At 36.1% G+C, this 15,922-nt stretch overlaps 3 protein-coding genes across 4 annotated transcripts; 2 read left to right on the forward strand and 1 right to left on the reverse strand.

Annotated features, from left to right (window-relative positions):
- Positions 1–1,582: 1,582 nt before the first annotated feature.
- On the forward strand, positions 1,583–3,915 carry LOC125218471 (zinc transporter 11). Its single transcript, XM_048120142.1, has 3 exons — positions 1,583–2,042; positions 3,075–3,121; positions 3,213–3,915. The coding sequence occupies exons 1-3, from the start codon at positions 1,610–1,612 to the stop codon at positions 3,729–3,731; spliced, it is 999 nt and encodes a 332-aa protein (XP_047976099.1). The 5' UTR covers positions 1,583–1,609; the 3' UTR covers positions 3,732–3,915.
- A 3,473-nt stretch (positions 3,916–7,388) lies between these two features.
- LOC125221694 lies at positions 7,389–12,088 on the forward strand. 2 transcript variants are annotated; one of them, XM_048123903.1, is made up of 7 exons: positions 7,389–7,956; positions 8,083–8,379; positions 9,143–9,207; positions 9,302–9,424; positions 10,225–10,950; positions 11,114–11,330; positions 11,435–12,088. In XM_048123903.1, the coding sequence occupies exons 2-7, from the start codon at positions 8,085–8,087 to the stop codon at positions 11,929–11,931; spliced, it is 1,923 nt and encodes a 640-aa protein (XP_047979860.1). In that variant the 5' UTR covers positions 7,389–7,956; positions 8,083–8,084; the 3' UTR covers positions 11,932–12,088. The 2 variants fall into 2 exon arrangements, with proteins under 2 accessions (XP_047979860.1, XP_047979859.1); XM_048123902.1 differs by having other exon boundaries at positions 7,389–7,727.
- Positions 12,089–12,183: 95 nt separating this feature from the next.
- Positions 12,184–13,670, reverse strand: LOC125221695 (pectinesterase QRT1-like). The gene is made up of 3 exons (XM_048123905.1): positions 13,376–13,670; positions 12,948–13,143; positions 12,184–12,825 (listed from the first exon to the last, which is right to left on the reverse strand). The coding sequence occupies exons 1-3, from the start codon at positions 13,627–13,629 to the stop codon at positions 12,235–12,237; spliced, it is 1,041 nt and encodes a 346-aa protein (XP_047979862.1). The 5' UTR covers positions 13,630–13,670; the 3' UTR covers positions 12,184–12,234.
- Positions 13,671–15,922: the final 2,252 nt, after the last annotated feature.

Here is a 15,922-nt window from a genome sequence, read left to right on the forward strand (position 1 = left end):
ATTCCGGGACATATAGTAGTATTTTCATGATTTTGTTATTTTTCGTTCAGATAATAATCTTATGCATTTCAATTTATAATATACTATAACCTAAAAAACAGATGAGATGGATGTGGAAAAATTGAAAGCCAAAGAAATAAAATGGGTGGGTAATAGATGAGTGTGGTCCCATTCACTCGATTGGGATGAGGACTAATAAATTCGGCCACATTTTGGACTCATATTCAATATGTCAATAAATTTCCATTGCGTATCCAACTTCATTTACTGTACTTATATTCAAATTCCCTACTTAGGTATTTTATTGAATTTCTGTTGCAAAAAGGATAGTAGGAGTATCATTTTATGTATACCCCAATTTTCTTCGCCAGAATTGCCCTTGGAATTGAAAATTTGGAATGATATTTTAAGATTAAAAAAATGGAGGTATGGAACTTGCTACAAATAAAAAACTATAGTTATAGTATCATTGAAACCTTTTTTTAAATCCGAATCGAATTTATAAAGACATACAATGAGATAATGACATCGGATATCCGTTATTTTCATACTCTATTTTATTGCCTGGGTATCTTATGCTTCGAACACATTATTGGTTATATATAAACATTATTTGGTCAATATTTATATGATTCCCTTCAAAGCCTTACCTATAGAGAATCATGTGCTCCCTCTTCCATTTCCGTCCTCTTCTTTTCATTTGTAAATTTCATTGAAAAAAATGAATATTACAAACTTTTCTAATAAAATTCCAATAATTACTGCAATTATAATTAACTTAACAATGCGTCTAGCTACTAAATTTGTATTCTAAATTTCTCAAATTATTTATCTCTCTACGTGACAATATGCTTGTACCATAAATCTCTGTCTATTTCGTGGTCTATTTCAGTAGTCTAGACATATCTTGTAATATGAATCATGGGCTTCATCTTTCATCTCTGTCCTCATCTTTTTATTTGTAAATTTCCTTGCAGAAAATGAATATTACAAACTTCTCAAATAAAAGTCTAGTAGTCTGAACATATTGTCATGTGATGTGCCTCCTACGTTCCCCATCTTCCATTCTTTTCATCTGTAAATTTCCTTGCAAATAAATGAATTATTAGACACTTTCTGAATAAAATATCAGTGCTCCAAACATATCAGTACTCCCTCCGTCCTCGATTAAGAGTCACACTTTTCCATTTTTTAGTCCGTCTCCAATTAAGAGTCACACGTCATTTTTACCATAAATGGTAAGTAGGTCTCACATTCCACTTCCACTGACTCAATTCAATTCACTCACATTTTATTATAAAACTAATATAAAAAAACGGGTCCCACATTCCACAAACTTTTTCAATTAACTTTTCTTTACATTTCTAAAAACCCGGGTCCGGTCAAAGTGTGACTCCTAATCGGGGACGGAGGGAGTAATATGCAGCTGCAATTGTGTCGCGTAGCAACATGTCCGGACTGCTGAATTGTTAATCAAACTTCCCAGTCACCTTCTTGTTGACAACGACATGTTAGACAACCCATAATTCGTCCATATTAAATTTTTTATTCTTGAAAAGAAACTTAATTTATACACCAAAGCCACAATAATACACACAAATTCACTCTCATGTCTCGTTCCCTCCCATTCTTCTTCTTCCTCCTCCTCGTCCTCGCCGCCTCCGCCCACGGCGACTCCGACACCGACTCGCCGTCGGAGAAGCCGAACCTGAGGTCTCGCTCTCTGATCTCAGCGAAGCTATGGTGCCTGATACTGGTGTTCGCGGCGACATTCGCCGGCGGAATGTCGCCGTATTTCATGAAATGGAACGAGGGTTTTCTGATAATGGGGACGCAATTCGCCGCCGGCGTCTTCCTCGGCACCGCCCTGATGCATTTCCTCAGCGATTCCAACGAGACTTTCGCCGAATTGACGGAGACAGAGTACCCCTTCGCATTCATGCTCGCCTGCGCCGGCTACTTGATGACCATGGCCGCCGATTGCGTCGTTTCTCATCTCTACGCCAAGAAATCAGCTCATGCCTCCGACCTCGAGCTTCAAGGTATGCTTGTTTTCATTGAATTTAATTTTAGTTAGTTGTAATTAGTTATTGTTTAGTTGTGAAATTGAATCAAATTGGAATTGTTGATGGATATTTTAGTGTAATTGGATTAACTTGATTGATCAGTATGGTCATAATGAGACATCATATAAGTCTGGAGGTGCGGAGTGCACGCTTATTTGAATTCATTATGATGTTAGATGAACGGGGGTCCGGGAGCAGCGCCCCCGGCTGGGGTCGAGCCCAGGTCAGCTTGGAAATTTTTTATTTCCAACGAAGTTGCTGTGTAAGAAATTCATCCGAAAATGTAATTTCTGAAAGTCAAAGGACTAATTTGCAATTTCGGAAACCTTTTGAAAATTAGTTATTTTCGGTTTTTTCCCTCCTACAGATGCACTGCATCTACAGATGCACTGGTTCATCTTCTTCAAAATCTGATCGATTCTCTTGGTTCTACACACTTCTCGAACATTAACATATAGAAGTTCTGATTTCTCTGAATTGTATCCGATCAAATATTTTGGTAGAACCACCGAAATTGATTTGATCTGAAAGTGATGTATCACGACTTTCAGATTATCCGTTTTTGTTCAATATTCTAAATCTCCCTAACAATTGTTGTGATGAATTTGATGAGTTGTGAAGATTGAGATGGAATGGATGGTGGTTGGGAGATATTTCATGGTTAAGGCTATAATTGAAAAGGTTGCTTTGGTGAATAAGTTGGATTTTAGTTTATGATGAGATTTTGTTTGTTTGTTTGAGTTTATTGATGCTTTAACTATAAGTTAGGTTCCCACTCTATAGAATTGGTGGTTTGGTTGTGTTTTTGTTTTAATTAATTAAACTTGCATAGTGTGTTAGGTGTAGTAGCTTTTTCACTTATGGGTGGTCCTCATTGTAGGTGAATTAGTTTAAAGATCTGATTTTTATTATTGGAAATTTTAAATAGTTTTTAGTTTTTCCTAATTATGTGTTCATGGTTGAGACTCTTGTTTTTAGTTTGTCCTAATTCTTCTCTCTTTGTTGTAGCAAATCCTAGCAACAACAATAGTTTGTCTTTGGATACAAAGCCACAGGTGAAACTGAAAAGATTAAAACTTGTTCAAGTTCAAGAAATTTGGCCTTAAAAAAAGTTTACATATATCCTAGCTGGTTCTGTTATTTCAGGACAATGGCTCTAGAGAAGCCCAAGCTTCATTCACAAGGGCTACTTCGCTAGGCGACAGCGTGCTGCTCATAGCCGCGCTGTGCTTCCACTCTGTCTTCGAAGGGATAGCAATCGGAGTGGCAGAGACGAAAGCAGACGCTTGGCGAGCTCTGTGGACGGTCTGCCTGCACAAAATATTTGCTGCAGTCGCGATGGGGATAGCGCTCCTGAGGATGATGCCCGAGAGGCCCCTCCTGTCCTCTGCCACGTACGCCTTTGCGTTCGCGATCTCAACCCCGATTGGCGTGGCCATCGGCATTGTGATAGACTCGACCACGCAGGGCCAGGTGGCGGACTGGATATTCGCGATATCGATGGGGCTGGCCTGTGGTGTGTTCATCTATGTGTCCATAAATCATCTGCTCTCCAAGGGGTATAAGCCTCTCAACAAGGTGGCTGTTGACACTCCACATTATAGGTTTTTAGCTGTCTTGTTTGGTGTTGGAGTGATTGCTGTTGTGATGATTTGGGATACTTAGATACATCACTCTAGTTCCCACTTTAGGTTTCAACCTTTGTAGATTCATTTTATTTTTCTTTTTATTTGATGATGGGTGGCAATAGCATAAAAGCCGCTACTAAGATGCGCAGTTGTAAACTGGTTGTCACATTAGCGCGTAATTCGCCAAGAAAAGGAAAGGCTGAGATAATTGAAAAGTTTCATCTAGTGTGGACTAGCCAAAATTTGCCCATCTTTCGTGATTAATTTGGCAAGTTGCCCTTTGAAAATTAAAGCTTGTTTCCAATTTTGGGCTCAAAGCCCAACCCTAAATCTGACCCTAATTTATTTGGTTGTCACTTTTGTCTCGTCATTAAATCATAAAGATATGATGGTTAATGACTGAATATAATTTAACTGGGCTCATTAGTATGGATTAACACAAGAGAAAGCAGAATACTACAATTTTTTTTTTTTTTCAATTTATGGAAAAAATTTGATACAGAAAATAGGGTGGGACATTTTCGCCTCTCTGTCTAACCAACATATATTTATAAGTTTACATCATTAAAAATTTGGTCCTATATATAACATTTTTCGATAATGTATAAAGATGTTGGATTGATCGCATCAAATAATAATTTCCTTTTCGTAAAAAATTATATAACAATAATAGAAAAACGTATATTTATTGGAGTATAATTCTAAAGAAGACTCCGTCCAAAATATCCCAGACACTTTTTTATTCTCTACACAATTTTCAATCTTATTAAAACATCTATTATCCTAAGACTATTATTTCCAAGATGATTAAAGAGTATAATCTATATTATAAAAATAGTAAGTAGCTAGCCCGGTTAAAATCGATGAAAACGTGTTGCATGAGAGCAATGTGGATGTGGAGCATGCGCCACCTCGAAAGCAGGACCACAAGCCTAGCTAGACTGACGTGTTGCTATGAAAATAGATGTTGAGATTTAGTGCTATTTCGTTACGATATTTTGTCGTTTAGCTAATTTGTTATGCAAGATATTAGACCATGTAAGGCGTACTTTTCGACTCTTTTAATTAAGTATTGCTACTACTACATATGTTTGTCTTTCATATTTTTAAAATGTAACACTCTTAAAATCACATTATAATCTTCTTAAATCTCCAAGGAGGATCAAATTATGCATGATTGGGACCATATACTATAACCAGTGGCGGACGCAGCTTAGTTGTACCCCCAAAATCTTTTAATAGACCTTCCACCATAGCCATTAGTCCAAATTCAGCTGTTTTAAATGGAAGAAAATAATTAATACTAACATAGAGTTTTCATAGAGACGGGGAGGGAGAGAGCAATTACGAAAATGGTAAGATAGAGAATGGGTTGCGTTATTGCATATGTGGTGGAGGCCACTTCTGATTTGCCTTTGATTGGTGTAAATTTGGGGAAACTTCTCTAATTTTACTTACCCTCAAATAGTTTTAGTAATTAGTAGTAATAAATTGTACTATCCCATCCCAACTGGTTTTGATGGGTGTAAATTTGGGGAAACTTCTCTAATTTTACTTACCCTCAAATAGTTTTAGTTATTAGTAATAAATTGTATTCCCATCCCAACTGGTTTTCATGGTTTGACTTTGGCAAAACTTCTTTAATTATAACTACCCTCAAATAATTTTAGTAGTTACAAGTAATAAATAATACTCTCTTCATCAAAGCTGGTTTTGTTTGGTAACTAATAATAAATAATATTCTCTGCATTCCAACTGTATTTGTTTGGTTACTAGTAATAAATAATATCTCTCAGTCTCTGCTGTATTTGTTTGATGTAAATTTGAGAAAACTTCTCTAATTATAATTACTGTCCCTGCTGTATTTGTTCGATGTAAATTTGATAAAACTTCTCTAATTATAATTACCCTTAAATAGTATTAGTAATTTCTAATAAATAGTACTACTAGTTAGCAAATCATTTCTTATTTTTTTTTATCTTTTAATGAATTTGTAAATACAAATATAACTATTTAAATATTATATATATTGTATACATGAATTTGAGAATAATTTCATTCTTTATTTTTATGGAAAATTATAATAATGTCTACATTAATTATATATAAGAGGTATTATTGACTTGTATACATTATGTTGACTTGCAAAATATGAATTTTACTATAATAATATACTATAGTATAACTTTAAATTTCATGTGTTTTATATATAAAAAGTAAACTATAAAAAAATACTTTAAATATCAAATAACTTCATGTCAAATTTGAATGATATTATTACTGACTTCTAATGTTTTAGATCTTTTTACAATCAAAGTCAATTGCTTTTTAACGAGCATTAATGTCATGCATTGAAGATAACTTGAATCATTCTTTAGCATGAGAATTGACTCTTAGCATTTTGTATCTATTCATAAACTTCTATCTATACTTAATTTTGCTAACGATTGCTCATAATTCGAGGCTCCAAGTCGCTATGATTATTTATCATACCCAAAAATCCAAAATTCTGGAGATGTCATTGATTATAACTCGATGATGGTCTCAAATCCTCAAGGGTTGAGACATGGATAATGTAGGATGTGAGTGCACTCTCGCTCATGTTTTAGTCAAGACTTGAAGGTACTAATGTACAAAATATTTTGTGAAAAGCAACGACGTGGTGTCCAAAAGGGTTTGGTTAGCGGAGATAATCCCATGCATAGCCATGCAAAGCCACAAACGAGAGAGAGTTGAGTAATCCGAAAACATGCCTAATGAGAGTAGTGTAGAACATGCGCAACCTAGCAAGCAGGACCGCAAGCCTAGCTGGAAGGATGTGTTGATACATGAAGATTGAGAGTGAATTTTGATGCTCTTCTACTTCGAGATTTTGTCTTTTAGCTCGTTTTGTTATGCGACTTCTTTAGGGTTAATTGTTATCTAGGTCATTCTTTAGGTTGTATACATTGTAATGTAACTTATGCTCTTTTACTTTTTCCAATCGTGAACCTTGTATTTTCTTAAATTCATTTCACGTTATTTATAAACTTTATAATTTAAATTCTGCAAGGGAAAAAAATTGACGTATGGATTGATTGCATATATTTTCTCATCCATCTAGGGTTGAAAGTACACATATATCAAGACAAGTACAATTACATATCGAGTAAAATTAATCATTTTATTTTTCTCTAAAGTCATGTTTATGCCAAAAAGACCAAATACTTTTATTTGATTAGTACTCCCTTCGTCCGCGAATGAGAGTCACATTTCTTTTTGGCACGAGTTTTAAGAAATGTTAAGAAAAACGAGCGACAAAAAATTATTGGTATATGAGCCTCACTTATACTATATACTGAATTTTAAATGAAATGTGAATAGAATATAAGGTATAGTATCATTTTCATTTATAGTAAAAATGAATCGAGACTTATATTTAAAAACGGACTAAAATGAAAAAAATAAGACTCATATTCATATACGGAGGGAACAACATGCAATTATTTCAAGATATCAATATCAATTTGGTAGGTGTTAACTTTCAAGTAACTGACCAACCCTATAAATGTGATAAATTCCTATACATTTCATGAGTTATTTATTTACTGATATTCCATTTAGTCAAATAAACTAAATGTCAACTTATTATTTTGATAAAACAAAATAAAAAAGAAATGACATTTATTTGCCCTTGACCTTGTTGAGTGAGTTAGTTGAACCCTTTTCTTCCCTACCGTCTCCAATTCTTGAAGCCCATCCACAATCTCTCTCTTCCTTCCATACTAGCATTTCTGATTCTGCTCCTTTTCCTATTTATTCTCACCTCCTCTTTCTCTATCACTCTACCCCAACCCTTTCTGCTTCAGTTAAACGTCTGCGCCGCGAAAAGACTCCATTTTTATACCTCCTTTTTTCTCAATTTCCGCAGTCCCTTCTTCTCCATGTTGTTTCAACTGAAAATCTTGCTCGAGGGCTCAATTCCCCCCCTTTGTAGTTAATTTCATGCTCATAGCTAGATTCCCATTTATGTTTTCAGATGAATTTTTCTCAGGTTTCTGACCCACACCACAACCCCCCCTTTTTTATCATCTGACATGGTTTAATAGATCTTCACGTCTTCAAGATTTTCTGAGTTTCTCTGGGCGTAGAGGGTTCTTTGTATCTCTTGAGTATTGGGTTATCTGTTAGTCAAAGTTGGCTTAAAATTCTTTCTGAATTTTGGTGTTTTTGTTGATTTTTTTTCGGTATGGTATCTTTTATCAGCTAATCTATACCTTAAGGTGAGGTGTTGATGTAGTTTCTGTCGCAATTTTTTTGTGGGGGAGTAGTTTTAGTTTTTTTGATTTAGGGTTTTAGTTCGATTCTGATGGCTAAGTGGTTGTGAAAAGTGGTTTCTTGATTATCAGCTATGGCTGTGAATGAGCGTTATTTTGTGGAGTGGAAGGAGCAATATGTGTCGAAGGAGAGGGGCAACCGCGTGGTTCACTATTTTTTGAAAGATAACTCAGGGGAATCAATTCTTGCTGTTGTGGGTACTGAAAGGAGTGTTAGGCACATGTTCTATGTTGTATCGGATGAGTTCTTTAGCGCCCACGGGGCTGATAACTCGGTGCAGGCCGGATTCAGATGGAGGTCGAGGAGGGAGGTGGTGAACTGGCTTACTTCCATGTTATCAAAGCAACATCGGCAAGGAGATCGCTCAAGTATGCGTTCCTATAAGTCTCTCTTTTGGGTATTCTTATGTTGTTTGTGTTTCAACGGCTTTAACTGATCAATTTATATGCTGTAATTGCTGGGTTGGTGTTTATGGTTCATTGGTATTTCTTGTTTGAAAGGTTTTATGTCAATTTTTCTTGGGCATGTATCTTTTTGGGTAGTTTCAGTTTTGGTTATGGATATCATTGTGGTTCTTGAGTTATTTTCTTTAGCACAGAGATGCTGAAATTTAGTGGATGACTTTCAACTTGACCTAGCATATGTTCAATGCATGTTTGCCTTTTCCTATGCCGCTAACCAACTGTATAAAGTTAGAAGGTGTTGATTATTTTCATGGAACTTGTCTTGGTTGTAATTTGTGGTATACATCCCTTTACGTCGTGTCATTTTTCTTCCCTGCATCCTGCCATATATGGTTTTTGTGGTAAGCTTTTTGCGAAAATCTGTTGTTAGTTCCTGAGATGTCAGGATTTTCTTAGATTTTTGCGTGAAAGTTAATTCGTTGAAGGTTTCTTTGATAGTAGTAGCACAGAAGGTTCTCCATAAGACCTTTTTCTTTATTTGCAGAACGTCTGAAACTACACTTTGTTAACTCCCGTTGTAAAAAAATTATGCTGTTGACCTAAATACTTTCAGGTCGAATAACTGCAGCAATTATGCACTATGTTACTTTGATTTTATTTCTAAATGCACTCACATTACATTTACAAATTGTTTTTGGATTAATATTTTTTTTTCATTTTCTCATAGTGTCCCCAAAAGGTAACAATACTGCCGAATTAAATGCTCAGCGCACTCAGATGCTATCTCATAAGGTACACATTCCTCACTGTTTATTTTATGGCGTCATGTTTTTGTTGCTATTCGTCCGAGTTTTTTTGTTCACAATTGTACTATATTTTATGTCAGGGACGCATAGCTAGGAATTTGAAAGGTCATCATTTAGACATTTCATGGTCAGGTTCCTCTTGGGCTTGTGGTAAACAATTGAAGCATTACTCGGAATTTCGCAGGAATGGGATTTCAATAACAGTAAGTCTCCTTGAATCCATCATATATAGATTTTCCCAAGCTTAACTTGTATAAACATTCATCTAGACATGGGCGGACAAAGTAAGAGGCGGGGGAGGGCTTCAGCCCACACCAAAAAAAAATTCTATATTGTTTTGTACTTCAAAATATTCGAGAATGTCAGCCCTCACCAATTCAATGCAGTTGAAAACTGAATCTTTGAAATTAAATGATAGGGAGGGCTGAACTAAATATGGGAACAAAAAGTTGTTGAGGAAAGGGAATAACAATGGCTGCCGCGCGAGGAATAAGAAACCCTAATAAAATTAATATAATACTCTATTATATACTTAAGAAAAGCTTTCTTTATTGACTTGTCATTACTCGTGTCGTACTTTTAAAACGGGTCCCGGTTTTCACTTAGTAGTTTTAATAATGTAAAATATAGTGCAATTAAGTTTTTAAGTCAAAATTTATCGGTCAAACAAAAGTAAACTTTGCAAGTGTTAATTTTAATTTTATGCGAGGCAAGATAATTCGTGTTAGTTTAGGTGGCATCTTGAGTTTCCAACTTGAAAGAAGGAACATTAAGTTGGTAGAATGGCAAGATGCTTGTAGTAGCTCTTCTTTACCTATTTGCCACCACCATGTCCATCAGATGTATGCTTGAAATGGATTATTGTGCTTCTTTTCTTTTCAAACTGAGACATTGTATTGAGACAGGTTTAAATGGTTTTTTTTTGGACCTATATGTGAAAAGCATTGTAAATCCCAGGCTGATTTTCTTCTCATTACTTGTCTTCATTTTTCCTGCTATTCAGGTTCATTCATTTGTCTTTGTAATGGCTGAGAAAGATAATCGCTATATTGCATATTTGGAGGATATGTATGAAGACAGAAAGAGCCAGAAAAAGGTCAAAGTGAGATGGTTCCATCATAATAAGGAGGTGGAGGGAGTTGTGGCTTTACGTAATCCTGATCCCAAAGAAGTCTTTATCACTCCTTACATACAGGTGATCAGCGCTGAATGCGTTGATGGCCCAGCCATAGTTTTAACTCGTGAACACTATGAGAAATGTGTGGAAGTTTTTCCACACGATTTGTTAGGTGGACTTCATTACTGTTTCAGACAGTTCAAGGTTAATAGAGTAAAACAATTCAAACTTAGTAAATTGCGGGGATATTATGATCAAGCAATATTCTCGTGCTTCAGCCCTGATTTTTTTGAGGAAGACGAGTTTAGCTCTGAGGACGATGGAAAAGTGGGATCTAAAAGGAATAGAAGTTCCAGAGAGGATCATAAATCAGACCAAGATCTATCAGACAAGAAATACGGTCCGCTGAGCAGGGAGACAAATTTTCTCAAGCATGTTGATGGCCAATTTCGGCAGAGACCTTTGTTACAGAATGAAAAGGCGGAGTTTCTTTGCCAAGACAGTGGTATGCGTGGCTGCTGGTTCAGATGTACAATCGCAGAGATCTCGAGGAGACAGATGAAAATTCTGTATGAAGATATCATGGATGAGGATAGTGGCACCAACCTCGAGGTATGATTATCTTTTGATTATTTGTGTATCTTTTGAAATGGAAAAGAAACTTTCTAGTCTTTGCATGATATTCTTCTGGATGGTTATGATCATTTTCGAACTATGTTGAGTGTGTGCTTTACGAACTATGTTGAGTGTGTGCTTTACGTTGTGGTAACTGTAGGAATGGATTCCTACGAATAGAGTGGCTAAGGCTGATAAGCTGGGGATGCGGTATGCTGGCCGCCTCACTGTCAGACCTGCCAATCCCTGCAACGAAGGGAGCCCAACCTATGGAGTTGGAGATCCAGCTGATGCGTGGTGGAGTGATGGTTGGTGGGAAGGGGTCATCTCTGACACTAGCGATGGCGAAAATGGAATCTACAAGATTTATATTCCAGGTTTGTACAGTTGCAAGGTTTTTCGTTTTGGTTGTAGCGTGTGTTAGTTTTGCTTTTTCCTATTTCCATTGAGGCTTAGGTATTTGTTTTCTTGGTTATATCAGGTGAAGATATGTACCTGATAAGTGAGGTGAAGAATTTAAGAGTTTCAAGAGATTGGGTTGGCGATAAGTGGATGGATATCGAGCCAAATCCTAACATTCTTTGCGTCATATCTTCAACGAGCACTGATACTAAGCTCTCAACATCGTCTGCTGCTTCCAAGGAAGCCAAATCGGATAACTCTCCTACCTCTGTTGATAAATTTGTTGCCAGTAATAAACTGTGTGTGGTTGACGAAGCGATTCATGAGCTAGCGGGCATGACACTGACCAACGTCCCCCTGAAAGACGAATGCACCGACGCTGAGCAGCAGAAGTGTGTAGATGAAGCCGAGGAGAAGGAAAACTCTAACAGCATCGAGCAAGAGATGGGGAACGCTGGCAGTGACGTCTTAGGCGCTGTTAACGTCAATGGAGACGACAACAACTTGGTGGAATGTGAGATTGCTGAGGTGAAATGTGAAGCAGAAGCTACTGAGATGCTGCTAACTGGCTGTTAGTTAATGAATAAAGTCTTGTTTAGGCTATGGTAATAGAATTTTACTACAATAGATGTACATTTATGGTAAGTAATTTCTTCATGTATAGAAATTAGAAACAAGGCCATCCACCATTCATGTGCACTCTCCTCTATATTAATCATGAATTTTCTCATTACTCTTTTTGGTTTTAGAGGATTCCATTATATTGAAATAAAGCATAGTATATTATTGCAAAAAAAGGTGATATGACAGTGTAATCTTTCTCATCTATCTCTCTATACAAAAACTAAACCATTGAATGAAAAAAAAAAAAAATGGAAACTAGAGCCTTAGCCAATGCTCCCCTTCAATGAAATCTGTGTTTAAAAATGGCATTGCTTCTGTGATATTCATAACTTTAGACCAGTTTTCAGTAGTGTTTCTCACCGCTCCTCTTCCTGTGCACTCGTACAGCCCGAACACCGCGGTGTTTCGTCGCGATGGATACCCCCAATCCTGCCATCCTTCTGGCCTCACAGTTATGTTAAAATCTGTGTAGGAGTAAATAATCCGAGAGTAAGCTCCCCATGCTCTGCCAAGGAACAGATCCCCTGTTCCAGTCACGGAGCAGTTGACAAACGAGAAGCCCGTGTCGTTGAGGGGGCTGTCGCGGTGATGAGCTGCGATCGCGAACCCGTCCGCTACCGCTGATATGTTGCAGTGCTTGTACAAGGATCTTGCCCTGCCGAATATGAAATCAGTGGTGCCTTGGATGAAGCATTCGAGGAAATAATGTGAGCCGCTTTCGTCCAGGAGCGTGTCCTGCGACCCCAGGAACCGGACTCGGTAGAACATGGCGTGATCGCCCCCGATCCTCAGCGCCACCGCCTGGTAGCCGTTCACTCCTAAATCTCCCTGCACCACCACTGTATTCTGTGACAAAAAAAAAACACATAAATTGATTGGTAATTTGTAAATTTTTAGGTTTTTTTTTTTAGTTTTTTTTTTTTAATTTTTGTTGTTTTTTTTTTTAATGTATGTAGTTTATTGATCACCTGAAAAGTGATGTAGGATGCACAGAAGTAGTCGGATAGCACGGTGACGGAGGACGAGTTCCACGTCCCAATGTAGCCGCCGTCTGCATTCAAGTCCCCGGCTTTGTCGTGCCAAGTTATCACCGTCTCGCCCGCTCTCCCCTCCTCTCCGATCAGTGTTATGTACGGCTTATTCGCCGGAATATGCACCTTTTCCCTGTATTGCCAGATAAATAGAGAATCATTATTGACAGTAGTATAGTAGTATATAACTTAAAGGCCCACTACTAAAAAAGTAACCTCCTCACTACCCCACTCTCCTAACAAAGCTCAAACAAAAACCGCATTGCACTAAAACTAACAAATCAAATTACTTCCCGCCCTAAAAAAAAAAAAAAAAAAAAAAAAAAAAAAAAAAAAAAAAACTGAAAAAAAAAAGAATTAGTAACCTGTAAACGCCAGGAAGAATATGAATCTTGACACGGTGGATATTATTCTCCGGAACCAAATCAACGGCGCCTTGAACGGTGAGGGAATCTCCGGAGCCGTTCTGGGAGACGACGATGACCTTGCTCTGATCATCGCCGTTTCCCAAAGTGGACCTTGCGTCGCCGAGTCTCAAGTCTTCCCACGAGATGAAACTCGGCTGAGCTTGCGCGGAGGCCAGGAAAAGGATCAGAATCCAGACCCACAGCGATTTCATGGCCTTGCTAATTAGGAGTAATTTAGTATGGAGGAAAGGGTGCAATAATAAATGAGGGGAGCGTTTCGAAAGGTTTCAAACGTGAAACAGCAGAGTTGAGGATTGAGATTTCATGCAAAGGGTGGTGCGCTTTTTAAAGAGAGGGAATTAAGGCGTCGAAAACACAAAGATGGGTGCTGATTTTTATAGTTTAAAGTGTGAAGTCGAATAGGAGAAGGATTTGTGATGTTTTTAGTGATTGAGTCACGATGTTTTCGCTGAGATTATGTTTTTGAGAGAGGAAAGAAGTGTTGTTGAGCTAGTTGGCGTGTGTGCCACGCGCGCCTTGATCATGAATATAATACTATTAATATTACTTACAAGATATATACATATCCTAATTGAATTTTACAGTATGTATCAACAAATAATGAGTTTTAATTTGTATCGTATATCATGTTTTATATTTATTTAATTGTCATGGAAAGTGGTTATTTTATGAATAGATAAGGCCATCTCCAACCATTTACGCTAAATTCAAATCTGTTTTTAGTATATGTCACATCAAAGAGTAGTTTTACTCCAACTATTTACACCATCTTTAAGTTTACACTATTTTTGAGTATTTCTCTAACAAAATTTTGGAGTAAACACCATATTTGGTGTTATTTCATTAAAAAATTCAAAAATGGGTTTGAGTTTGGTGTATGGTTAGAAAAATTATCTACACTAAAAGTGAGTTTTGGCGTACGGTTGGAGATGGTCTAAAAAATTAAAAATAGTGTAGGTGCTGATTAATTGTTGATTATGATTTAGTGAGGCACTATGGCATTAAATTCGAATGGATATATTCCATTGTTAAAATTGCATCAAACTAAAAAGGAGGAATAGAATAAAAAAAGATGGTTACTACTTACTACGCTCAGTCTCTACTAATTTGACCCAAATTATGAGTTTTGTGCTTCGTTTGAGTTATTTTTTAAATCCAGAGTTAGTCCAAGTATAAGAACGACTCAAATATGATCCCCACTATTATTAATCATGTATTTTTATTTTCTACCCTAATTTTATTCTAGTTTTTATAATGTTTACCCTGCTTATTTTGATTCATTTATATTTTTTAAATTCCACGATACAATTCAATTTCATAAAAATTAATTACAATTATAACAATAAGATAAATTTAATTCAATATGCATTTGTTTAATGGATTAGTATCTAAATCTAACATGATATGAAATTTTAAATATAAAAGAAATCCACCCCTATTGTATTGAACACGGTATGACTCACGTCTTGTAATTGGAGACTAGAAAACAGAATAATACTTTAATTAAGGTATGAAATTGGTAAATACTTATTAAACTTGGAAAACTTGTAAATAAATGTTGAAAACTATACTATAACAAGTATTAGAGTACTGAAATCATCCACAGGATATATGAAAAAAAAGCTGTAAAAAATTTAAATTGCCAAATTTAAATCATTGAAGCCTTTAAGGTATAAAATTGCCAAAAATTAAAATAGGAAAACAAACACCTTTAATAGGATTCAACAACATTCAAATTAGAAATGTTAACACAAAAAAACCCAAATAAAACATTAAAAAGTAACCCCCTAACGAACTACGTAGACACCAATGATCGATTTGGATGATGAAATATAATCCACTCAGTTAGCCTCAAATAAGAATGTAAACCTACCTTAAGCCTCAACGAAGAATATAACCTTACCTTTTATTGGATTGATTATCAACAATATCCTAACTATATAAAAGTATAGTAAAAAAATTGCTATTAAAAAAAAAACTAAAGTCTATTTTTTCTAAACATAGATTTGGGTCTTATTCATTTTCTTTTGGATCTTCGAATCCTCGGAAAACGAAAGCAGTTCGTTTTTTGTCCTTTTCTGAACGCGCTGTCTAAAATTGACGGTCAACCCTACTTAAGGTCTATTTTGATTTGATCCAAAAATAGTTGGTCAACCCTATTTAAGATCAACCCGTTTTTTTTTTGTCTACTTCGTCCTCCTTTCATACGAGAGCCAAAGGTCGCGAAGCTCACTAGTAGAACGGTATAATAAGTACCAACAGTCCCAAGACATGAAGAAGACGAATCTTTGCACTGCTTTCGTGGAGGAATGTGAGAACTAGGGTTCGTTGTTCGACGTCGTCAAGTTTTGTTTTTTTAATGTTTGATTAATTAGAAGTGTGAGAGACGAGAAAGAAAAATCGAGTTTTTGTATTCTATTAAATTATTTTATTTATTTATTAATGTAACTTCTATTTTGAAATATTTAAGCTAAATTTTTAGAT

This window comes from Salvia hispanica, chromosome 4, assembly GCF_023119035.1.
Source record: "Salvia hispanica cultivar TCC Black 2014 chromosome 4, UniMelb_Shisp_WGS_1.0, whole genome shotgun sequence".
Classification (NCBI taxonomy): Eukaryota; Viridiplantae; Streptophyta; class Magnoliopsida; order Lamiales; family Lamiaceae; genus Salvia; species Salvia hispanica.